This window comes from Athene cunicularia (genome assembly GCF_003259725.1).
Source record: "Athene cunicularia isolate RWA chromosome Z unlocalized genomic scaffold, athCun1 chrZ_part4, whole genome shotgun sequence".
In the NCBI taxonomy this organism is placed as follows: domain Eukaryota; kingdom Metazoa; phylum Chordata; class Aves; order Strigiformes; family Strigidae; genus Athene; species Athene cunicularia.
This window is the reverse complement of record NW_020799145.1, coordinates 990,609-1,015,922: the sequence shown is the minus strand read 5'-3', so window position 1 is coordinate 1,015,922 and position 25,314 is coordinate 990,609. Positions and strand designations below refer to the sequence as shown.

Sequence of the window (25,314 nt, the reverse complement as noted above, 5' to 3'; positions counted from 1 at the left end):
CAGGTGCAAATCAAGCAACCAAAATCCTGCTTTTTGGCTGTCGTCATCCTGTCTATCCTTTAAGCTATTGGTGGCATATGTAGTCATGGATGAGAAAGACAGAGGAAATTTGTGTTTCACTCTGTGGTTAAATTAAGTATTTGGGAAGACCCAGTTACAAAATATGCACATGGCATCTGTGCCATAGGAGATAAGAAATCATGGGGCTGCTGTCATAGAAGTTGTCTACTTTTTTTTTTTTTTTTTTAAAACAGGAAACTATTTAGCACCAAACAGGCTCTGTGATTTAAAAAAAAAAAAAAAGGTGAATCTTTTGAAAAGTGAATCTGTTCCCAGTGTAATCAATAGTCATCTTTTCTCACACTGACTCTGTGCAACTTGGACCAGCCCACATCACTAGATGTGAACAGATCCTAAATATCAGGAAGAACATGAGAGTGAGACACATCAAAAAAAGAAAATCCCTCTGTGGAGGGTCTAAGCCTCAAAGAAGAGACAAGTTCTTACCTCTTGCTCTCTTCACTGGTAAGAGACATCAGCATTTAGCAATCGGATTTAATGTGTGCCTATGCCCCATCAGATAAACAGCAAATGCTTCTGGTGATACATGCAGTGCATTTACAAGAAGCAAATCCAACCCTCAAAGAACAAATGTAGATTATTAGGTGTTGGCCCATATGAATCTCCAGATATTTGACTTCGTTCTCTTACCTTGGATGACATGATGTTTTTGACCTCGTCATCAGTAGGAGTTTGCGTAACAGTGATGTCAGGATCGCTGCAGCTTATCACTCGGCTTTGCAGGAGTTTACTCCCAACAGACACTGCTGAAGCGCGTCCAAATGTGTAATAACGAGACTCTGTCAGAATGGCACTGCTGCCTGCACCTGTCCATAGGGAGATGTTTGAACTAAGACTAAAGGACATATATATGAGACAAACAGAAGATTCAGGCCAGCTTTGCTCAGTGTTGTTATACCATCAGCATTCTGAATAGCATACAGCCGAAAATCAGATGGAACAATAACAGGGGTGCATGTTATTCAAATTCTTGTGAAACTGCTGGAAGGCACCAGATAGTATTTGACAAAAGTCAATTATCTTGGATCCTATAAACTGTGACCACCAGAGAGACCCTTTGAGCTCTCCTGGATCGCAGCGGGCTTGTGACCAGCATCTCCCCTGAGCTGGGACACCTCTCAGGTACCAAAACCCTTAAGGTGTCATCTGCTCCAGACGGAAGGCCAGGGCAAAGTCCACCCGCTCGAGTCTCAATTATCGCCCGTTGAGGAATGCCAAGCCATTGTGAGTATTTGCTCTAAACTCGAGAGGGAAATTTTCTTTGAGCTATCTTCTATTTCACCTGTTTATTGGTGTGTGTGTGTGTGTGGGTACGTACCCTTACCCGTGTTCCTGTGTGCTTGTCCCTTTTGTGTTCATTTTACCGAATCCAAACCCCTTTGTTCCTGTATGTATATGTCTGGTTTGTGTATGCGCATGTACATATGTGTATAAATTAAGGTACCGTTAAGTAAGTTAGAGTGAATATTGTCATTTTAGAACCTGAATAAGTCGCTTTTCTTTCTGAGTTATTTTTGTATTGACAAATAGTTGTTAGTTATTAATAAATCTACATTATTTTCCTAAATCATTACTGTGTCAATACTTTCATCCACGACACAGCCAAAGCTCCCTGTTCAGCCAGGGTGGTCTTCTCTGTCACCAGCTTCTCTTAGAGCACCTGGGGACTGCCTGCTCCTGAGCCATTAACACTTCCTTCTTAAAGAATGCCCAGCCTTCCTGGGCCCCTATACCCTTCAGGATCATCTCCCAAGGGATCCTGTCAAGCAGGTGCCTAAACAAGACAAAGTCAGTCCTTCTGAAGTCCAGGATGTCAGTTCTGCTTAGCCCTCTCCTGGCCTCTCTAAGAATAGAGAACTCCATTATTTCATGATCGCTGTGCCCTAGTCGTCCTCCAGCCGCCAAATCATCCACCAGTCCTTCTCTGTTCACAAAGAGGAGATCCAGCAGGGCACCTTCTCTGGTTGGTTTTCTCACCAGCTCTGTCAGGAAGTTCTCCCACACATTCCAGGAATCTCCAGGACTGGTCCTGCTCTGCTGTGTTGTATTTCCAGCAGATGTCTCGGAAGTTAAAGTCTCCCACAAGAACAATGGCAAGTGATTGTGAGATTTCTCCCAAGTGCCTACAGAATATTTCATCCATCTCTGTCCTGGTTGGGTGGCCTATAGTAGACTCCTACTACAACATCTGCCCTGTTGGCCTTCCCCGATTCTAATGCAAAGACACTCCACCCTGTCTTCACTACACTTGTACCAAAGTGATCATAACAGTCCCTAACATACAGCACCACCCCACCACTCTCCTTCCTTGTCTATCCCTTCTAAAGAGCTTGTAGCCATCAACTGGCGCACTCCAGTCATGAGAGACATCCCACCATGTTTCTGTAATAGCCACTACATCATAATTTTCCTGTTTCATCACAGCTTCAAGCTCCTCCTGTTTGTTACCCATGCTGTGTGCATTGGTGTGCATGCACTTCAGATGGGCTGATGTTTTTCCCCCTTCCCCCTTCAAATCTAGTTTAAAGCTCTCTCAATAAGCCCACCTAACTCCTGCCCCAAGACCTCTTCCACCTCTGGGACAGGTGCATTCCATCTAATGCAAAAAGATCTGGTGCCCTGTATACCAACCCACAACTGGAAAATCCAGTGCCCTGATGGTAACACCAGTCTTGGAGCCACCAGTTCATCTCTGAGTTATCCAGTATTATTCTTCATCCATCCCCTCAAACTGAAGGGATGGAGGAGAACATAATTTGTGTCCCTGACCTCTTAAACAGTTTCCCCAAGGACCTAAAATCTCTCTTCACTGCTTTAGGACTTCTCCTAGTGATGCCACTACCGACCTGAAAAACCAGGAGAGGGTAGTAGTCCTTGGGTCTCACTAGAGCAGGGAGTTTTGCCATGAGGTCCTTGACATGGGCCCCAGGGAAGCAGCAGACTTCCCTATAAAGCGGGTCTGGTCTGCATATGGGGCCTTCAACACCCATTTGATCAATTGATCAAATGAATCTTGTAGGGACAATGGACTGCAGCAGAATAACAGAATGGTTGAGGTTGGGAGGGACCTTTGGAGGTTATCTAGTCTAATGCCCTGCTCCAGCAGGGCCACCTACAGCCAGTTGCCTAGGACCATGTCCAGATGGCTTTCTAATGTTTTCAGGGTGAGAGAGTCCACAACCTCTCTGGGCAACCTGTGTCAGTGCTCAGTCACCCTCACAGGAAACAAGTGTTTCCTGATGTCTGGAGTGAATCTACTGTGTTTCAGTTTGTGCTCACTGTCTCTGGTCCTGTCACTGGGTACCACTGGAAATAGTCTGTCTTCTTTGCACCCTTCTTTCAGGTCTTTGTATACACTGAAGATCCTCCCCAAGCCTTCTCTACTCCCAGCTGAACAGTCTCAGCTCTCTCACATTTTCCTAACTGGAGAGACGCTCCAGTCCTGTCATCACCTTCACTGTCCTCGGCTGGTCTCTCTCCATCATGCCCATGTCTCTCTTGTATTGAGGAGCCCAGAACTGGTTACAGCACTCCAGGTAGGGCCTTACCAGTGCTGAGAAGAGGGCAAGGATCACCTCCCTCAACTTGCTGGTCAACATACAAGACTTTATCCTCTGATGACATCCTTAATGCAGTGGAGAAACTGGCAGAGCTCGGCCCTGTGCCATTTGGCAGTAAGTTAGTTTGCATGAAAAGTAGTTTACTGATGTACAAGCCAGTGACAAAGTGGTATGTTAAGGCCATTTGAATTTCTACAAGAAATTCCTCTAAAAAAAGCCTGTTCAGGAGATGTTTCTCTCTTTCATCTTCATGAAGCTACAGCATTGCATGCAGTTGTGGAGTCCTCTTACTTCAACCCTGCATCTTAAATGAATGACTGAGAGAGAGATATTATGGATGGTCAGTCCACATTGCTCTTTGCAGCACTGAGGTCCCTGACCTTCCTCTGAGAAAATGCTATGCTTAAATCATATGCAGGCTGGGTCTGAGAAATTGTGTTTGCTATTTTATAGGCCAGTTCGCTAAGTCCTCCTCTTAGAAGCACCATGCTGAATAGCATGTATCAAGAAAAAAATAATAGTTTTGCAACACTTGTACCAACATTACCTGGTTTAACTACTTCTCTTTGAGGGTCTGGCAGACGAAATACATAGTAGACATAAGATGCCAGGAGGCAGTTCCTCCCATGCTGGTCTTTGCTCAGGTCTTTGCTGTTGTGAAGACTGTTCACTATTGCAACCACAGATTCAAAGGCAAACTGTGAGAAGTTGGCTGTGAAACAAAGGCAAGAGTTAGTCTCAGCACTGAAGGTCATTCTTTGTACCAACAACAACTAATCCTAACATGCTTTAATTCAGTCAACAAATTAGAGCTCTAGACAGCAACTGATATACCTGACCACACCCGAAGTCTACATAGGCCAATAACCACTCTTCCATGGACCCACTGACTTTCAACTCAATCACTGTTACTCCATCACTTCGTGCTACATAAAAGCAGACTGTAACTGTTTATTACCATTTCTAGCAGCCTTTATGTATTTCCTATAAGATACCTACTTGACAAACACCATACATTATACAAGCTAGCAGGCTTTTCCACAAATATTATAGTGGATGACAAATGTTGATCACTGAAATGAAACAGGAAATAAACGACACCACTGTCTCCAAGTATGCCCTCCCTACAGACTTAACATATGTGATGGGCAACTGGCAGCCTCAGTAACAGAAAAATCCCTGTGCATTACTATGCACTCTCTGTTTTTGTGCTCACTCAATTCTGTCCATAGATATCTGGGCAGAGGATATAGTGCAGTCAGCAATTTCAGCTCTAGAATAAGTGATTTTCCTGTATTTTGCTTGCAAAACAAGTGAATTCCAAACAAAGTTAAACCACAACCCACCTTCTGCCCTATATTTCCAGATAAGTAAACTGCTACAATTTAACATACCTTCCAATGAGCCTAAGCATCTTATATGTAGGGAGAAAAGGAGAGAAAGCAGGAATTCAGTTAAATCTGATTAAATTGTGCAGTGGACTGTGTCTTAAGAAGGACAACTCCTGAAGTGGACTACCCCAAATACTAAATCTGAGCCTGGATATTTAGCAATCATTTCCCCCACATTTCTATGTTGCTCACACTACCTCTCCAAGGCAAATACCTGTCTGGCCAGCTATGACCATGGGCTGTACAGCCAGCTGGAAAAGTTTATCTAGTACCAAATGTAAAAACAAGACAAGAGGTTCAAGGCGTGAAGAATTCAAACATATAATGCTGAGTTTCAATTCATGTTCCAGTGTAGCCTCTGTAATCTTCTGGTCCATCAGTCGAATGGGGAATGTCACTTGACTTTCCAGAGAATGGCACAGAGTAAAGAACTTCTCCAGGTGATTGTCCTGTAAATACAGTGCACTCACAGTTAAAAAAGTTGATATAGTTCAGGCTGCTGCTAGCTAAGCAAAGCCTGCTTGTTTCACCTGATGAGAGGAGAGAAAATATTTTCACCCTTCTGGCTTTCAGTGATTGCTAGCCCTAAAGATCAATTTGTAAAGCAGCTGTCATGGCCTTTTGTTTGTTCCTTTTCATCTGGCTCACATTCAGACTCTGGTTAAATCAGATTAAAAGCAGAAAAGTTAAAGCACTCACTGAAGTGATTGCTTCATTTCATGAAAATACTGTTCCTCCTCTCTGACAAAACTCCATTATGTCATAGGTTTATAGTCTATCTGCCACCCACAGCTAAGTTCCAGCTACATGCAAGTTATGTGCCTTGTGAGCATGCCCTACTTGTATTTAAAAGGCATGCTGCAAAGGGGTGATGGACCAACTTCTGACATAGGGCCTCCAGTTGTTAGGATATAGCTACCACCGTTACCTAGAATGAGATGATGGGTAGGAGACACTGTAAAGCAGCAAAACCAAAAGAAAGCTGCTCTACCTCAAACCAGTATCCCAATAAGATGGACAAAGCTTCAATTTTCTACCCCATTTTAACAACCAGAATCACAGAGTTCTCATGCAGCATTAAGCTTTTGTCCCCAGACCACATGGCTTTGATGGCTGAGCTGACTAAAGCATTCTGGCAGTATAACCCATCTCTAGAGGTGGGGAGGTGCTATGTCTCTGCAGATGTGGACACACTGTCTGAATCAGCCTTCCAGAACAGAAGATACAGACCACAAAAAAATGGCACTGTGCCCTGCCAATGTCTTTCAAACACAGCCTGAGCAAACCCATGCTGAGCTGAGAGGACATCAGGCTCCCTATTGCTTGATGTGACTTGCTGCTGAGAGTGCTCATTTGTTCACTTGTACCAATAGATTTCATTTCACCAAAGGATTTCATTCACTGAGGATATCAGGTTATTTCCATAGCTGTTACTTGTTTTTAAACCTGTGTGGGCTTAAACAAATCAATTTCATAAACCTCCTAAGTAGGCCTGGACATCTGAATTCTCTCTGAAATGAAACTACACCTGTGTGTTGCTTCTGGTGCATTACCTGAGTGTGAACAGATGAAACAGCTTGAACTTCAACATTGAAAACACCCTTGTGTCCTTCAACCCACTTAATAGGTGGTATCTGAGATGGAACTTTCTGTGGTAGAAAGAAATGTGGGAATCATCTTTAATGATCAAACAGAAAGCCTGTTTTCACAGGGGTCTATAGAGTATTTGCGCTGTTCACTTTATTTTAGACATCCAAATTCAATGCTACACAGAGGACCACAGCTAGGTATCTTACTGTTCTCATAGACTAGATGGGGAGAAGTGGATGAACTGAACAGGGAAATTTGGAGCACTTCAGCTGGATGCCTAGCACAGACAATGCGAGTGTATGTCCTCTGATGGGATATTTTTAAGGTTAGAAGTTCCCAGTTAAAGCACTGTCAAAGACACTCCATGGTGATGTGATGCAGTTTTAACCCTCTAAACAGTTTCCAACTTGACATATTCACTCAGAGGTGCTCCAGTAGCAGCACCCGATTCCATTTCTCCTCTCTCTTCCACACAACCACAAAAACCAAGCAAATCACCCTATGGAAGTAAGCACATTATTGATTTGACACCCTCTAAACAAATGTAACCCTGACTAGACAATTTACAAGGATTTTCTTGGATAACTAACTTCAAAAACCACAATATAACAATATAAAATAACACCAGTGACAATAATAACATTTTCCTCCAGATCTTTCCCCACTTAAAGTACAAAAAGAAGGTATCGTCTACAAGCAGACAGCAGTGTTATTTTGTAAAACACTTATGCTGTTCTTCCACACTAGGAAAATATTCTCTTTTCATAATTTTCTTTGTTACCTCAGGAGAGTGAATTGAATAGTGGAAAGGCAGCTTATCCAATGCAACAGGAAGACAATAATGTCCAGTTTGAAGACGATCATTTAATAGAATCGGCAGCCACTGAAACAAATGAATAGAAAACATAGCAATATTCATGACTATATATGATCAGGGCTATTTATCTGATTTGGTATGCACAGTCAACAAAACAACAAATGAGATATTGACCCAAGCTCCTCTGCTCTAACCCATTCAACAGTAATCTCTTCGCATTTTAAATTCACTGAAAGCTACTGTAGAAAAATGTACAAGACTGTTTTACAAACCATTCCTTTTGAAGAAACCAAACACAGAGCTTTTCATGTGTGACATATATTTTTCTAATAATTCCTACCAGAGTTCATGTTTTAATTTAAAATATCGTGTATCTTGAATAGACTGATCCTTGGCTTTAAAGCAAATCAACAGAGTATAATTTTTGCTAAGTATAAATTGAAATCTTGGTCATGGTCACCATGAGGATGAGGGCCAGAATGATTCATCATAACTCTGCATTGACATTCGGACACATTTAATTTTTCTCCTATTCAAGTCTGAAAGAGGCTGTGCATTTGAGTACCATGGGGCAGAAACATTTTGTATTTAGGTGAACAAAAACTTGAAAATTAAGTCCTCACCTATGTGAAGTCTTGCTACTGAACTACAAACTAATTTACTTCTTACCAATCCCATTAGCAGGACTGTATCTGTCCATAAAAGAAATCCCATTTGAAAGGATTCTCAGTACTGGGATCAAAAGCAAATATGAACTTCACAGCAGGAATATGTGGAAAGCACTTGCTTGTCCCCACAGCTCAATTTGCTGACTATAGCACTAGGACATTTTCAAACCTGAAGTATTATCATCATCTATGCTTTCCTCTTATTTTAAAATCTCTCCAGTTAAAAATATCAACTGATAAAGAAAAAGGTCAAAGAGAGTATGCTACAATATTTCTTAAGATAAAACATGCTAGTATCAACATGAAGATAATGAATGCAAGACAATTACATTTTACCTTCTACATTCTTTCTGTTTTAATTTTGATGTGGGTAAAAGACACTTTAGAACATAAATGATATGTCATATAAAATCTAACTGAAAATATTATATTAATTTTTACCTCATGTAGATGTCACCTTATGTTAGATAACAGTGAATAATTGTAATTCATATGTTTTAAGTTTTTTTTTTTTTTTCATTAATAGAATCTGACAGAATTAGGCGATAGAAGGCATTGCTGTTGCAAATAATTATGTGAACACTTCATTTGTTTTTGGTGAATCCATCAATTTCAAAGACACTTAACAAAGTAAAATTATAGTATGAGAATATAACATAGCACAGGTTGCATCTAGTTTCTGTGAATTAACATTAAGTTCTTCTACTGGTTCTGATTTATTACCATAACCAGAAAGGGAATATACGGCAAGCTTCTTGACAAGCAAAGAGTCCGTTTGCATGGGATGTAGATACATACACACACATGCACACACAACTATATAGCACATGGAACTTACTGAATAGCCAAGGAGGGTTTCCACAGTTGCTCCCTGCTTTGGCTGGCAGCTGATGTGATAGAACGTGAACAATAGATGGTGTTTCTCTGTGAGTTTTGCTGGCAGCTTAATTTTCACTTCTTCATAAAAGTCAGGGGATCTGTTTAAAAAAAATGTCAAGCACATTTCCAACGTAAGTATAAGACTGAGCAGAAGGCAAATTTGCCAGTAGGTTTTCAGATGCTATAGTTATAAAGACTGTATACATCCTGAAAACAGCCTCAGAGCCAAATTAAACAAAGTACATATATATATATATATATACAGGTGTATTTATGAACTATTTACAGCTTTGATCAGGAAGAGCATAGAGAGTATCTGTTGGAATTTTTCAGCTTTCACCCATGTCAATACTTTCAAAATGATTCAATCTTAATTTTGGGTTTCAGCATATTTATTGTGTAAATCGTAAATTCTGAGTCCACGTTAGTGAGAATGAGAATGTCCCTTCAGCTCTTTTGGATCTGTGAATTCATTGAAGTGAAAGCTGTGACAAAATTATTCTGATGCTTCCTGCTCCTTAATCTTTGCATTAGGAATATTCTCAGCTAACCTCTGAAAAACTTCAAACAAGAAAAGCAATGTTTGCTTATGCAATGGTCACTTATGCAAATGGATGTAGCAATTCACATTAGATATGACAAATCCACACAAAATGTAAATGTTTAGAATGGATTAGTACCAGCATTCCTTGGTGAACTATGTAGGCTAAGAATTATGTAAAGAGGTCATGATTAATCCTTCTTAAGTCATACAAATCATAACAATACTTACTTATTATGATATGTGATAGCTGTGTATATTTCCTGCACAAATTCTGGACCTGAAGATTTCCCAAAAATTACCTACATTAAGAAGAAAAGAAAGTAACAGCAGTCAGGTCTAAAGCATTTGGTAGTCATCAACCTGTATAAATTTTAAGACAGTATCTGAAGGCTGAAGATGACTCTTCAATTTTATCTTAGCATGTTGCCATGAATGTCTTATTACTGAGCATCACATTATTCAGGGTAAAACACCAGGAAAATTGAGTAGAAGTCATTTTTGGAGCCACTGACTAACTCACTTCACGTTCTCCAGTCACGCATTAAAAAGTGAAGAATTGCAGGAGTAATATTATGGTAAGCCTCTTACACATTGCCTTTAACTAAATGCCAAAAAGTTAACTTAAAAGTATTTTTAGGAGTTCATTTTTCAGTTGTAGCCTGCCATTTAGGGTGAGATCCATCTCACCTTACCTTACAGGTCCAAAGTTCCTTTATAACAAACGAAGAGAAATAGGCATTTTTGGTGCTTGATTTGCTTCCCTCATTTCAGACACTGTCTCGTGGTAAGGTCCTGGAATCCAGTAATTTTAAAGGGAGCCCTGGGAGATGAGCTTAGACAAGGATACCTGTACAGCACAAGTCCATATGTATTGAAATGAAGATCCCTCACAGTGGAGGGGGATGCCAGGTAAACTGTCTGTCCTAAGCACTTGTCAAAATCTAACTGTACTACAGGCAGAGTTTAAGGAAACCAACAATGCAGTATTGTGTAAAGGACGGTGCTACATTCACATGGCACAGCTCCAGTTCTGGAAGAAGCACGGCTTGAGAAAACACTGTGCTGATGCTCTGATTTCAATTCCACAGCTCATGTGGAATAAGGCTGTGAGGTATGCACTGTGCATGCTGATAAAGACTGGCTGGCTGTCCCATCTTGCTTCAACATATTGCTGGATTAAAGTTCCTCGAAGTAATATCTCCATTCACTTTTTCCCCTTCTAACACATAAAATCACAAAAGATTTTATCCCAATGTCATTCTTAAATAGCCAATCACACTGTCTGAAAACTTCCCAAAATATTCAGGCTGAAGCAGACGTCTGGGTCAGAACACTTCAAACTGAATAAGTGAAGCTTGGTAAAGCTGAAGAGAGGATCTTACAATGAGAAATGTTGAATAACCTGCGCAGAGGCAGTGCTGCCTGCTCTGTTAGTAGTGCACACATACGCCCTCATACACAGTGTTTCAAACATGGAAAAATCTACCTATACTGCATGATTGTGCACCCATTCAGATTCATACGATGAAGATCCCAACTTCTACCTTCCAGAGTTATACCTGAGTATTTGTGTACACATAGTGCATATGGAGGACTTACACTGGAAGATAGACTACATTGTTCTTAAATGGTCTCTGAAGCTCTGTGAATTTTACCACTACAGTTCCCAACACACCACTGATTAATAATATGCCACTCTTCTCAAAATAAGGTAGGAAGACTTAGATAAGAGGGAGTGACATGCCTCTATTCCACTTTTTGTTGTGGGTAAGGACTAAAGTCTCTACTTTCTGATGAGAATGACAAGCTTCACAAGCTCTCTTATGTTAGGCTTTTTAAGGCCCCACTCGAAACTGTGGTGATGGGAAGTAAGTAATGAGTTATTTCTTCAGAGGTTCCTCAAGCATGCACGTAGCAAAAGTCTGTTAAGAAATCTCAGCATTTATTACCGGCATTGCACAGGATGGGTCTTCACCACACATAAACTGGATCTTGATGGTAATGTTTCTTGCAGAAGCCGGTCGGTTAGCAAAATTCAGCCTTTGAGGGTAAACATAGAGGAGATTTCTGGAAGAAAGAAAACAAAGAATAAAATTGGTAAATTTGTTTTGTGTTTCAAAATGAAGCGCACAAACTAGCATTTTGCTGATTCCTCTCCCTGTCCTTCAATTCCACCTAGATAGTGAAAGCTTTGCCAAACTCCATTTCAAAAGTTCACAAGGAAAAGGTAAGTTCTTGTTGTGACACACAGAACATCCTGTGTTTAAGGTTTCTCATACAGTAAGCTGTATTTTTGAGAAGGTTGTCTTCCTCTTTTTTTTTAAATATACAATTCCCAGTTACAAATCAATTAATATCTTTGCTTGATATAATGAAAAACAGCAATCTCTTAAGAAAGCAGCTCCCTTCTCAGCTATGAAGAATCAGATTTTGGTAGGGGTAAGGAGTCACTCTGAGGTGATAAAAACAAGTAAATCAGCAAAATCAATAACTGAAGTTCATACATTCCTATTTTATAGCAGCAAAATGGCATCTATTTCTAGATTATGCAAATCAAGAATCAGTACCAATGAACCTGAGTAAATACAAATAAGAAATTTTGAACTATAATTCTAAAATCTGAATTTTTTTTAGTAATTAATATAATAATTTTTTTTAAATATAGCATACTTTGCTCTTTACTAGCTTGTGTACATGGACATATCACTAAACTTAAAAAGCACCTTTAATTTCTGTGGGGAATTTGATAACAGAAATGGTCTCCCAAGTTCAAACCCAAACAATTCTGGTAGAAGATCAAAATGCTAATAGAAAGCTTTTTCTCCAGTGATATCTATGGTAAATCTGAGATTTCAACTAGGCCTGGATTACACACATTCTGGCATCATGATTATGTCTATCTAACGTGTCATTTTCCTGGTCCGGTATACAATTCTCACTGTCCTCTGAGAGCAAGGAATGAGGCTAGTGTTGGTGGAAGCATGCCGTCTCCCAGTGAAAATAAAAACTACTCATGGGCTTTCATGCTTTCTTTTTGTCTGTGACAGTCTGAAGCTACAAACAAATGTGCCCTGTCCTTATCACAGATATTTCCTCAGCACCACTGTCACCTGAAAATGTGGAGCAGCTCTGAAGAATGCTGTCATTAAGTCAGACAATTCATCTTCCATTTGTTGTATCGCAAGACCTGGAAAACTGTGGTTGATTCTTCTTACTGACATGTGTCATGATGTGACAGTACTCTTCAACTACACAGTCCAAGCTACTTTGCTAACCAACACAGGCTACATGGGCCATGACATGCCTTAGGAAATAAACTAGCATGTAACTTGCTGTTCCCTTCATTCACAACAGCACTCCTGCCTGCTGCACTAATACACTTTTTCTTTACCTCCTCAAATGCCATTTCTGCCCTGCCAAATTCTCTCAATGATATTAGGAAAAGCTAAGTGAAAGAGAGAAATATATTGGTAACCTTCACTGAATTATGTTTGGGAGAATGATGTATTAAATGAAGGATATTATCAATATTACATCTGCCAGAGGTGAAGAAATACATGTAGGGGAGGCTGCATAATCCAGTCATTGCTTCATTAATCTGCAGCCCAGCAGAAGATGCCACAAATCCATATAATGTCCCCGAGCACTGGATTTTACATTTAGATGTGACTTGAGATGAAAGATATAAAATCACAAACACAGAGCTCTCTGCTGACTACACAGCCAAAAAAGCATTATTTCAACAAGTACCATACCGAAGAGCTAAAGCTTGTACTATTTATGCTCAAGCAGTTTTAGGGATCTTGCTTACATGTGTATTAAACCCATCAGCACTGAGGAAGAACAGGGGCAAATGCTGACTCTGGATATCCTGCAGACATGAAAGTGACGACTGATTTTTTAAAGCAGGAAGGTGGGGAGATGATCAAAAGAGGTTCCTTCACACAGGCATGAATTGTAGACCCATTGCTGACCACTGCGTGAGTGCTACTGCCTGCCAGCCCCTATACTGTCCAAAAGTCAGCGAGGAAGCAATGACAAGGAGTAATTCCACATGGCAGTTAGCAGGGGAGAAGTACATACTGTTGTCTTTTAAGTAATAGGTCAGCTAGCATGCCCATGAAGATGTGGTGAGCTCCAGGAGGCATTGTGCCTCCTTTGAGGCTCTGCTCTGAGTAGAAATATTTAAACAACACACCACAGCAATTACTTTTGGTCAGTGTGATTAAACTTCTCCCCTCACTCCCCCTACAGAAAGTGCAGGCTCTACATCCAGATACATTCAGATGTGCTTACAAAAAGCAAAAGAGCTATTCAGGAATCAGTATGAGTCTACAAAAGCCATGACAGAGCAGCCAACTTCACCGAGACCAGGACAGACAAGACAGCTTCTCTGGGTTGGAGCAGAGGGATGGTAAGAAAGAGGCTGTTTCAGAATAAGCTACTTGCTGGGAAAGCTAAGGGTCCATCGAGCCTGACACAGGACACCATGCAGCAGTTCTCATTCAATTTTGCTGACCTTCCTACACTTTCACGGGACTCAGCAATGGTGATTTGATCACTTCACATGGCAAAAGCAATGCAGACGTATCTTCTGCCAAAAGAAAATTTATGCAGAGTTTCAAGTCTGTGACCCTTCTCATTGAACACTTCTGTTTGCAATTATTGGTTGCACATATGTGTGACATAATAAAATCCTTCTCCTTTCTACATTACACAGTGTATGAAGTCTCAACAAGTGCATCTCAAACTTCTAATGAACATTAGGCATGTTCTATGATGAACGTGACAAGAACTCCATACATAACAAAAGCCAATATATGTGCAAATAGTCACTACTGATACAAACCACAAATGTTTTATAGGTGAACAATGATGAATGGGTTAACGTTGCCATTTAATACTTATGGTACTGGAAACAAAAAGTGGTACATCCATGAGTCATAATTTTCCATCTTTGTTGATCCCTCTACACTTTTGTTGGGGTGGGTGGAGAATCTTCAGAAAAAAATGGTTGAAAATTATCATGCAAATCATGAACACTGCCAAATATGGAAACCTAGACAGTCACTGCCTAGAACAAATGGCACAATGACAGAACTTCAACATGTCACATTCAAGAGGATGTATATGTGTCATATATTCTGAATCTTAGTATGAATAATCTGGATAGCAGTTTGAATGATTTTCCTCATGTTGCTAAAATTAGGACACATCTAAAGAGTCAGTGGTCAGATCCTAACCAAATTTAGGCTGGGAGTGATCGTCATTTTATACTGTCCATTAACACTGGTGTTAAAACTTTAATAAATTTCCTATTAAAGTTTTAGTTAACACAAAAAAAATGTTGCTAGAGGAAACTGAATGGAAGGCTGACTCAAAACGACAGATTTCTGCAGATTCAAATCACAAAATTAAGACAAGAAAACAGATATTTCTAAATTTAAATGTGACCTAGAGCTTAGTGAAGTCACACTAAAATTTTAATAGCTTTCTCTCTAGGATTCATAGTTATTCATTATATATAATTGAACTGACCTACAATTATTTCAAATATCAAATATTGCAAACAAGTAATCAATGACATCATGTATTTGAAAACCAGGACCAAAGGCAAGTAACTGAGATTTTGTGAACTGTAAAAATCAGCAACAAAATAATTTATTACCTATCATATTGACTTCCTGGTGTGCAAATGTAGGGAACTATTTGACCCATAATTGCCTACATCATCTTTTTCAGAAGTTACTCTTAAAACTGTTTCAAAGTTTTCAAATATGAAAATCAAAGGGATTATACCACCTTCTGATGTCTCTGTCCTCCATGCTTTGCAGTCATCTATCAAACTAAACCCACTGTTCCACCAATAATACCTTCACTTTCCCTGATGGTCCCAGTATTTTTAAATCCTGAGTGGCAGTGTTACTAAAGTCGATAAAATGAGTGGATATCTACCAGTTATCAACTACTGCAACATCAAGACCCTGTAATTACAGGCAAGATGGTAGGTCCCACACAAGGCACTGTCAGTTGCCCAAATGGAGTGTGAAAAGCTGAAAAAAGGAAGATAGCAGCTATACCATAGTACTATATTTTATACATACATTCACCATCCCAGGACCTGTGATTCCTCCAGCTGTGTAAATAGGCATAAAGTTCTATCCCAATATTCTCATTGAACCCTGATAATCAGAGAGTGAAAATTCTGACATATCAGATTTTTACACACAGTAGTGAACCTATTTGAAAGATGATGATGCAGCTGAGAATTGCAGTGAGATAATTTTTTCCTGATATATTTAATTAATAAATGACACAGTGAAAGAGTGCTAGTAAATACAAGATCGTATATTCGCAAAATACTGGTAACAGCATAACTGCCCCCCTGAAGTTACATGTGTTAGATAATGTGAGGCTATATTTCATATTTCACAGCATCTTCTTGTTGCCACAGGTACTACGCGTATCTAAAATTTCAGCTAAAAATGCTTAAAAACCTTAGTGAATGACATTGGATTCAGCAGCATGCAAGATCTGTGCAGCTAGAAGTAACAGGTGGAACTTGGATTTGTTTTAATTGTCTCACTGATAAATTTACACACTCCCTGATCCTGACCTGGGAGGCTGAAAGCTATACTGTCAAATTGCACTGCTTTTGAGTGATGCCTCTTCTCTAAACTGTACACCTAAAAGTAACCATTTATCAATCAAGAGTAAAAAAAAAATCCAGTGAGAAAACTGATGTTCTTTCTCAGTAAGTGCCTTGCAGACCTAAGCTAAAGAATTCACCTGTCCTTACAAAAAGGGAAGCCACCTACTGCTGCTAGCAGTAATCCAGCACTATTAACATTTCTTGGATGAAGTTACTGGAGCATTTTAACTCCAGTGAAAAGCAGATAAATGGTTTGAAGAAGAAAGAACAGTGTCCTGATATTGGCAAAAAGATCTGCATGCTTGGAAAGTAATGTTTTCATTCTAAAAGTCCTGATTAGGAGCTCTTTACAAGAGGACAATATTCTACACCCTACTACCACACCAAGGGCAGTATCAGTGATCAGAGTATGTTCATTTTTCTTAAGACATTCATGTAAGACCAAAGTATAAGCCACTGCCTGCTGAAGTGGAGCTCCAACAAAACCAAATCAGTAAAGAAGATGCTTTCATTCAAAATCATCTGGAAAGGTAGGGCCCTCACACTACTTATGTCTTTTGTGTTTTCAGTTATAGCTTCTTTCTTAAGAGGAAGGTGAGCACTCAAGTGTTGCACTGATGTTAACGAATAATGAGCAGTCTAGTTTTTCTGGGAAACCACTGTGTTAAATACTTAAGTGCTTTTATCTATATATCCTAGAGGAGAAGCAATAGTGATACTCTTTACAAGGTGGGGAAAAGGAAGTGGGAAAAAATGGCTTCAAGTTTGGGGAATTAAATCACAGCAAAAATGCCCAGCATTGTTTGAACATAGTGTATAAACATTAACCTTCTACACTCTTGAACAATAGGTATCTTGCTGTGGATGTGAACAGGCATTTGGAGATTTTGAGATACAATCAATAAGTCAAGACTTTGCAGAAAGTCAGTGGTAGAAATGGAACTGGATTTAAGAACTGTCATTCATGCCCACATTCCTTATACTTTAGGAAGGTGCTTGAACTGAGATATCAACAGGTTAATTTTAATCTTCAATTCCTACAGGTCTCTGGAAGACTCAGTTTAGCTTCTTCTGATTTGTGATTACCTTCTACTGTTTTAAAAGCTTTCCTTAAAGGATTTTTTTAATGACAGTGTTCTTTTGTTTTCACATAGTAGACCAAAGAATGAACTAATACTGAAGCTGAATGGCATCAATGGCATCAAAAATACAACATCAGATTTGTTTGGAAGGCAAAACACAGTATTTATCAGTGTATGATAGATTTTAAGTAAGATAAAAGTGCTCAGCAGAATGTGAAAGTAGGGTATTATACTAATGGTTTTCATACAGAGAGCTAACAGCTATTCAAGATGCAAATTGTCAAGATTTTTTTAAAATGCTGTTATTGCATTTTGAATTATACTTGCTCAAAAGTCTGCTGAAAATAGTTTTCAATAATCTAATTTATGATATCAAATTACAATTAACTGAAATGCTTCAAAGAATCCAAGAAAACTCTCTAATTAAATCACTTGCATTCGATGATTTTTTAAAAGAATAATTACACATTTCTTTAAAGGTTTTGCTGTCATCTCGAGGTTTATAGAAATCCATATTTTATTCACAGTTTCTGCTCAGTGACTACACAGAGATCACCATGCCATGGTGGTATGTTTTTCTCTCTGTCTTCATTACATAATTAATGAAGTTTGTTATGAGGAGTCAAGTGCAATACCTCATCTGAAAGCACTGTGACAAACAAGATTCCTGTGGGAGAGGTACATGCACTCCCAGAATCCTCTTTGTGAGGTTTTTCTTTTCATTGTTTCTGCTTTGTTATGCTGTATTTGACAAAGTAATTTTCATCTGAGTAAAACGCAAAGAAAAATTAGGAAACCTGTTACTGCTGAGATAGATACCCAGGAAAGATTACAGAGCTCAGAGAAGAGTGGCAACTATTTTCACTGCTATGAAATCATGTGTACTGAGGAGCAGAATACATCAGACGGACATCTTTGAAACTCTAGTAGCTAGGTTAAGCTGTTTCCTTCACGTGTGCACAATAGTGCTATACTAATCTCCACTTTGTTTACTCTGAAAAAGAAGTTAGAAGTGCTAGCATCTCTGACGAGCACAAAACTGGAGCAATGGCCTGTGGAGGATGCACAGGGCTATCATGCTCTCTCCAGATCCCACGGGCAGAGAGGCAGAAAAGAGCAGATAATGGTGTGATGGCAGTAATAGGAATAACAGACCACTATACACCAATAGCCGTTCCTCACTCAAAACTAGTGAAGGACGGGGTAGAATGATTGCCACCAAAGGAGAAGGCTTCCAGGTCACACTGCAGACTATAGCAAGTCTGAGCACAGTGCCAAGTAGTTTGCAATTAAATGAAACAAAACAGCAAAGGAAAGGTTCCCCACACCCCTTCCCAAAATCCCCTTAAGCATTAGGAACTTCCCCTATCAAAGACAGGACTTGTGCCTGGTTAAGTAGAGTTACTGCTGAAGTGATGGGACAAATCCTTTTTCCTCAGCACAAACATTTCATGCGGCCGTGAGCAGCATAATTTTCATTTATATTTACTGAGAATATAAAATTTTAAACAAACTTTAGATTATATTATTTTTTCTATTAAAAATAGAAGGGTATTGAAAGAAATAAATCTTGAAATGTTTTGACATTTTTAGGGAACCATTTTTATTAAAGAAATGTAGGTACACAACAAAAGGAAGTACTCAGTTTCACAATGCACAAAGTGGTCTGGCTGATCTCTCTGGCATAAATCTGAATTAGCATCTTTTAAAATAATGGCATTACACCAGTATAAAAACTATCAAGAGCTAAGTTGAAACACTGTAAGAGAAGACTCTGCTTCCCCTATCACAAAGGAAAAAGCTATTATCTAAAAAAAAGAAGTATGTTTTCCTCTGAAATGTCCCTGAAATATCAAATCTAAATTTGGAAAAATCCCAAAACCCAAGTAAACAAAATCTTTGCATTTCTTTTAAGCATTCAGGAAATAAAATGAAGTTAGATATTTCATTAGTATTTGTGTGGACATGTATAGAGGTATTATTATGCCAGTAAGAGCTTATCAGCTGGTATTTTTACAAGTTTTCATTAATTTGTTATTCAAGTACATTTCTATATGTAACCCTCTCCTACATTCATGGTAATGTTAATAGAAAACAGGTAATTATTTGATCCATTTTTCTTTCTTTTAATATCTAAATCTATAGCACTGGTAAAAAAATACTGGTTTGCAGACTTATATTCAAGAACCAGGAAACACTGAATCACCGGTAACATATTAGCCATGACGCTCAGTTATGGCTAGCACACTGCTTCATTAAGACAGGTTGGTTCTACATTTCAGCTTAGAGGAGAGGGAATAAAATCACATGAAATAATAACTGTCTCTATTCAAATTCATAGTTACTTTGCACAAATTAGTATTAAGCTCAAAACAATATTCACCATGCAGACAGTTAAATTAAGCAAAGGGTAGGAAGGCTCTACAGAGAGGTCTAGACAGGGTGGAGTGATGGGCTAAGGCCAATTTTATGAGGTTCAACAAGCCTGAGTGCCGGCTCCTGCACTTGGGCCACAACAACCCCCAGCAGCGCTACAGGCTTGGGGAGGAGTGGCTGGAGAGCTGCCAGTCAGAGAGGGACCTGGGGGTGTTGATTGACAGCCGGCTGAACAGGAGCCAGCAGTGTGCCCAGGGGGCCAAGAAGGCCAATGGCATCCTGGCTTGTGTCAGCAATAGCGTGGCCAGCAGGGACAGGGAAGGGATCTGACCCCTGTACTGGCACTGGGGAGGCCGCACCTCGATGACTGGGTTCAGTTTTGGGCCCCTCACTACAAAAAGGACATTGAATGACTCGAGCGTGTCCAGAGAAGGGCAACGGAGCTGGTGCAGGGTCTGGAGCACAGGTCGTACGGGGAGCGGCTGAGGGAACTGGGGGTGTTTACTCTGGAGAAGAGGAGGCTGAGGGGAGACCTCATCGCCCTCTACAGCTCCCTGAAAGGAGGCTGAAGAGAGGTGGGGGTTGATCTCTTCTCCTAAGTAACAAGGGGAAAAGCGGACAAGAGGAAAAAGCCTCAAGTTGCACCAGGGGAGGTTTAGATTGGATATTAGGAAAAATTTCTTCACTCCAAGGGTTGTCAAGCACTGGAACAGGCTGCCCAGGGAAGTGGTTGAGTCACCATCGCTGAAGGTACTTAAATTGAGCCCTGTAGATGTGGCACTTTGTGGTCATGGTTTAGTGGTGGACTTGGCAGTGTTAGGTTTACGGTTGTACTCAATGATCTTAAAGGTATTTCCCAACCTGAATGATTCTGTGATTCTATGATTCTGAATACATTGGCCTATATTCCCTAATGACACTTCTGCTCACCAAACAGAGCACTGGCGTGACTGTGTGGCAAAAGCATCTCAGATGTGGCTAGGTGATTCTGGCTTGTGGGAAGTGCTTCAGTGTCACTGTGCCAACACAAGTGTTACTTCCTGGACCCCACCAAGTTCCAGACTCTGCTGTTTCATAATGTCTGCAGAGCTGTCTGCCCTGACCTTCTGAGGAACTATTGCTGGAATTCATAACGGTTTCATTTGGAACTCCCCTTTCTCACTCTAAACATGTCTGGTGTCACAGGGCAGTCGAAACATGACCCAGCATTTCTGCATTTTTTTCACCATTTCCCCAGTGTATCTAACTGTCTTTAGGGTTTTACTTGGTATTAACTGATTGATTTTCCAGTTTACAGCATAACACTACTTATACAATGTCAGTTGTGTCATCACTATTGATACACTAAATAAGGTAAAGATTGATGGAAGCAACTATTCTTTTTAGATATTCTCTTCATTATTACAAGTCAGGCATCCTACTTTGTTTTGTTACAATGACTTTTACTTAGGGTGAAAATCAAAACAGAGCTGAAAAAGCCTGAAGAGATCAAGCATGCTGGGTGTGAACTCTTACTGAAAGAATGTAACTGTTGAGCTATAGCAAGCATTTCTTCCGATGTGGGTGCATGTATTCAATACAGACACCCTAGCAACTGAAGGATAGCGTGAAAACACCCAAACTTGCTTCAGGAGATGCACAAATTAATTTTCAGCATGGTGGCTTGATTTTAATGAATTCTGGCTGCAGAAGTTTACCTTGCTGAGAACTAAAGAGAGAATATTTTCTGTGCAGACTCAACTCTCGTTCTAACTCAGCAACACAGCAGTTGCTAATGCTTTTCATTTTCAAAAGCAGACGTTTAGGCACTATGAGGGTGCACACTGGAGTTGACATATACTACTACTTATTTGGCCCAGACAATGAGAAAGAAAGTTAAAATTCTCTATTATTTTTTAATTTTTTTTAAAAAAGGCATCATTACTTAAGTTCATTTACATTTACACTTTTAATTGCAAAAGAACTACTTTCTTTATAGAAATTCTGCACATAGACCCTAAAAACTGGGAAAAAAAAAAAGACATTAACGTCTATCTTTGATAGACAAAGAAGACAGAAGTACCATAACACTCTGGTGCAGAAAGCACAAAGAAATTGCCCTCAGGAGTTTGAATATCAGAGATTTACAGCTCAGACTAGGAATAACTCCTTCAAAATTTTAACGAGGCTCTATCCAAACTGGCTTACTTAGTCATTTCCCTGCTGACATCACATTGCAAGTTGTTACTGTAAAATAAGATGCCACTTTCTCTTTTTGCTTTGCTTAAAAGCTGAGACCCAAATCCAGGTGTCACCAACAGCCTCAGTGGCTCTCCAGTTTTCCATGAAATTGTGGAGTATCTCCCCAAGAACACTTAGACTTTCAGCCTCGCCATTCTGAGTTGTACTGAATGTCCTGGTTCACTAGGACAGGGTTAAGTTTCCCCAGCAGAGAGTGAGAAGGGATCTCCAGCCGGGTTATTAATACCATGATGATGGCAGGAGCACAGGAACTTTTTCCTTTGTGGCTTTGGTGATGGGGGAGCACATGGCGGGCTGTCCATAACCATTGTGGTATTTCTCTGTATATATTTTGTCTTGTTTACTGTTATTGTTGTTTGTTATTGTTATCATTGCTACTGTTGTTGTTCAGATTGTTTATCACACTATTGTATTAAATTTCTTCTTATTTTAACCTGGGGTTTGTGCCCTACTTGTGTCCGAGGGTGGGGGAGGGACAACGGCAACGTGGTCTCCAGTCCCGGCAGGGCTTAAACCAACACAGTCTCTTTTTTTGGCGCCCAACGTGGGGCACAAGAGGGCTGAAATAAAATCAAAAAGGGACAGACCCTGATCAGCCTGTGTTAGAGCAATCTGTTGGGTGTAATTTTTCTTCTATTTGTATTTGTACTGTTTGATAAGAGAATGTTTGCAATGCTGGCCCACTTGCTTGCGTGGTGGGGCTGGATTAATCCTTATATCCAGTATACGATCCCAGTGCTGGTGTTTGTTATCGGTGGAAAATGTGTAAAGGGTCTCTTTTGCTATACTGGATCCTGACTGCTTATAATGTGTTTGCATCTCTCTGTGTAGGGGCGGGCCAGTACCTGTTTGCTGCCTGGGCTTTTGTTAGGGGTCTCACCCCCTCTGTGGGTGAGCCAGGCGAAGAGATCCTCTCGGTTTTTCAGAGTTTCAATTATCCTTGGAGCCTGCAGGCCAGTGTGTTTGTGGCACAATGCTTTCTGAATGCCTGCCTGATTTTGGTTTTGGCCATGCGGCACTTCTCTAACAACAGCAGTGCCCGGAAACCTGCCCCGAGGTCAGATAACAGTAAGTGGCAAGGGGTGTGGGAAGAGATGGGCAAAGGCCTGAGTCGGTGGGCACCACCAATGCTTTGGAATTTCACTCCCGAACAAATGCAGAGACCTGACAAGACGATGCAGTGCTTAGAAAGGGTGTGTTGCCAAGCGGCAAAACCCAGGAGACACAAATCACTGCAATATGTTGGGGACTTGCCCATGCCTACCATGTCCTCTTTAATACCACTCACTGCCCTCAAAGGGGAGAAAGGGCTACAGAATCTGACAGTGAACTTACTGGTACAGCAGCTGGGCCGGGGGTACAGGCAGAGCCAGTATCAGTCGCCTCCACCAGCACAGCAGCTGAGCCAGAGAGCCAGCCAGTGCCGGTATCAGTCACCCTGATACAGAAAACCAAATATACCAGAAAGTCAGCTCGCTAAGTGGGGGATGGGGATGAGCCAGGCTCAGCACGGGAACAGGAGGAAGGGCCAGTGCTGATCGTCTGATCTCCATCCCTGACTGAGCTGCAAGATATGCGGAGATATTGCGGCCGCCTGGGAGGCGAGCAGATTTGCACCTGGCTGCTCCGATGCTGGGACAATGGAGCCAGTGCTTTCGAAATGGAGGGGAGAGAGGCCAAGCAGATGGGATCTTTGGCCAAGGATGCTGGCATTGATAGGGAAATAGGGAAACAGGCTCAAACCCTCAGACTTTGGAAGCGACTCCTGCTCAGTGTAAGGGAGAGGCACCCCTACAAGGATGATATCCTATGTCAGCTGAGCAAATGGACCAGCATTGAGAAAGGCATCCAGAACCTCAGGGAACTGGCTGTGTCTGAGATGATCTGTGGTGATCTGAATGATGAGCAGTCACCCATGGACCCAGATCAGGTCCCCTGCACACACCTGATGTGGCGAAAGTTCCTGAAGAGCGCACCAAAGCACACTCGAAAGCATTGGCAATAGTGTCCTGGTGGACAGACACCCAGACTCTAACAGTGGATGGAGTGGTTGGCAAGCTCAGGCAATATGAGGGAAATCTCCCTTCATCTCAACATTCCTGGGTCTCGGCTGTGGAGGAACTGTCTCAGAGGGTCCAGAAAATGGAAGAGGACATGTCCTACGTTCCACCTGCACGGGCTGATGTCTCAGCCATTAGGAGTAAATGTTCCCCACCCAAGAGAAAGGCAGCAGAAGGTACACACCACGACACACCCTGTGGTTTTTTCTCCATGACCATGGAGAAAACATGAGGAGGTGGGATGGACAGCCCACTGCTGCCCTAGCTGCATGAGCAGAGCAGCTGAAAGGGAAGACCATCACAAAAGGGGAGTCCTCCAAGAAGAGCGCAGCTCCAGTGTCCAGTCAGAAATCCCCCAGGCAGAATAGAATGGCCAATATTATGTCTGACACTCTTGATGGGACCAGTAAATCGTTCTTACAAGAAGTGAGTGATGATGAGCAGGATTAGAGGGGCCCTGCCTCCAGCCAGGTGGAGGAAAGGGATAATGGGATTTACTGAACAGTGTGGATCTGATGGCCTGGCACGTCAGACCCACAACAGTATAAGGCTTTGGTATATGGATATACCAAAGTATAGGGACACTGGCACACAGTGCACCCTGATTCCATCGAGCTACAGTGGGGTTGAATCCATCTGCATCTCCGGAGTGACAGGGGGATCCCAACAGCTGACCCTACTGGAAGCTGAAGTGAGCCTGACTGGGAAGGACTGGCATAAGCACCCCACTGTGACTGGTCCAGATGCCCCCTGCATCCTGGGCATAGACTGTCTCAGGAGAGGGTACTTCAAAGACCCAAAAGGGTACCAGTGGGCTTTTGGTGTAGCTGCCCTGGAGGAGGTTGAACACTTGTCCACCTTACCCGGCCTCTCAGAGGATCCCTCAGTGGTGGGGTGGCTTAAGGTTGAGGAGCAGCGAGTGCCGATTGCTACCAGGATGGTGCACCGGCGGGAGTACGGCACCAACCGAGATTACCTGGTCCCCATCCATCAGCTGATCCGTCAACTAGAAAGCCAGAAGGTGATCAGCAAAACTCACTCACCCTTCAACAGCCCTGTATGGCCAGTGAGAAAGCCTAATGGTGAATGGAGGCTAACTGTGGACTACCGTGGCCTGAATGAAGTGACGCCAGCAATGAGTGCTGCAGTGCCGGACATGCTGGAGCTCCAGTATGAACTGGAGTCGAAGGCAGCCAAGTGGTACGCCACGACTGACATTGCTAACGCGTTCTTCTCCATTCCGATAGCGCCAGAGTGCAGGCCACAGTTTGCGTTCGCTTGGAGAGGCATCCAGTACACCTGGAATCGATTGCCCCAGGGGTGGAACCACAGCTCCACAATTTGCCATGGACTGGTCCACACTGCAAGATGTG

The 25,314-nt window shown here is 41.3% G+C and overlaps 1 protein-coding gene across 1 annotated transcript in view; it reads right to left on the bottom strand.

Moving 5' to 3' along the window:
- The window catches only part of DOCK8 (dedicator of cytokinesis 8), an 83,792-nt gene that overhangs the window by 37,798 nt on the left and 20,680 nt on the right, over positions 1–25,314 (bottom strand). The window contains exons 14-21 of the mRNA XM_026866825.1: positions 11,480–11,597; positions 9,759–9,829; positions 8,946–9,084; positions 7,404–7,505; positions 6,586–6,681; positions 5,247–5,481; positions 4,189–4,353; positions 712–887 (exon numbers count right to left, since the gene is read on the bottom strand). Of these exons, the coding sequence (XP_026722626.1) occupies positions 712–887; positions 4,189–4,353; positions 5,247–5,481; positions 6,586–6,681; positions 7,404–7,505; positions 8,946–9,084; positions 9,759–9,829; positions 11,480–11,597 (1,102 nt within the window). The remainder of the gene's footprint in view (positions 1–711; positions 888–4,188; positions 4,354–5,246; positions 5,482–6,585; positions 6,682–7,403; positions 7,506–8,945; positions 9,085–9,758; positions 9,830–11,479; positions 11,598–25,314) is intronic.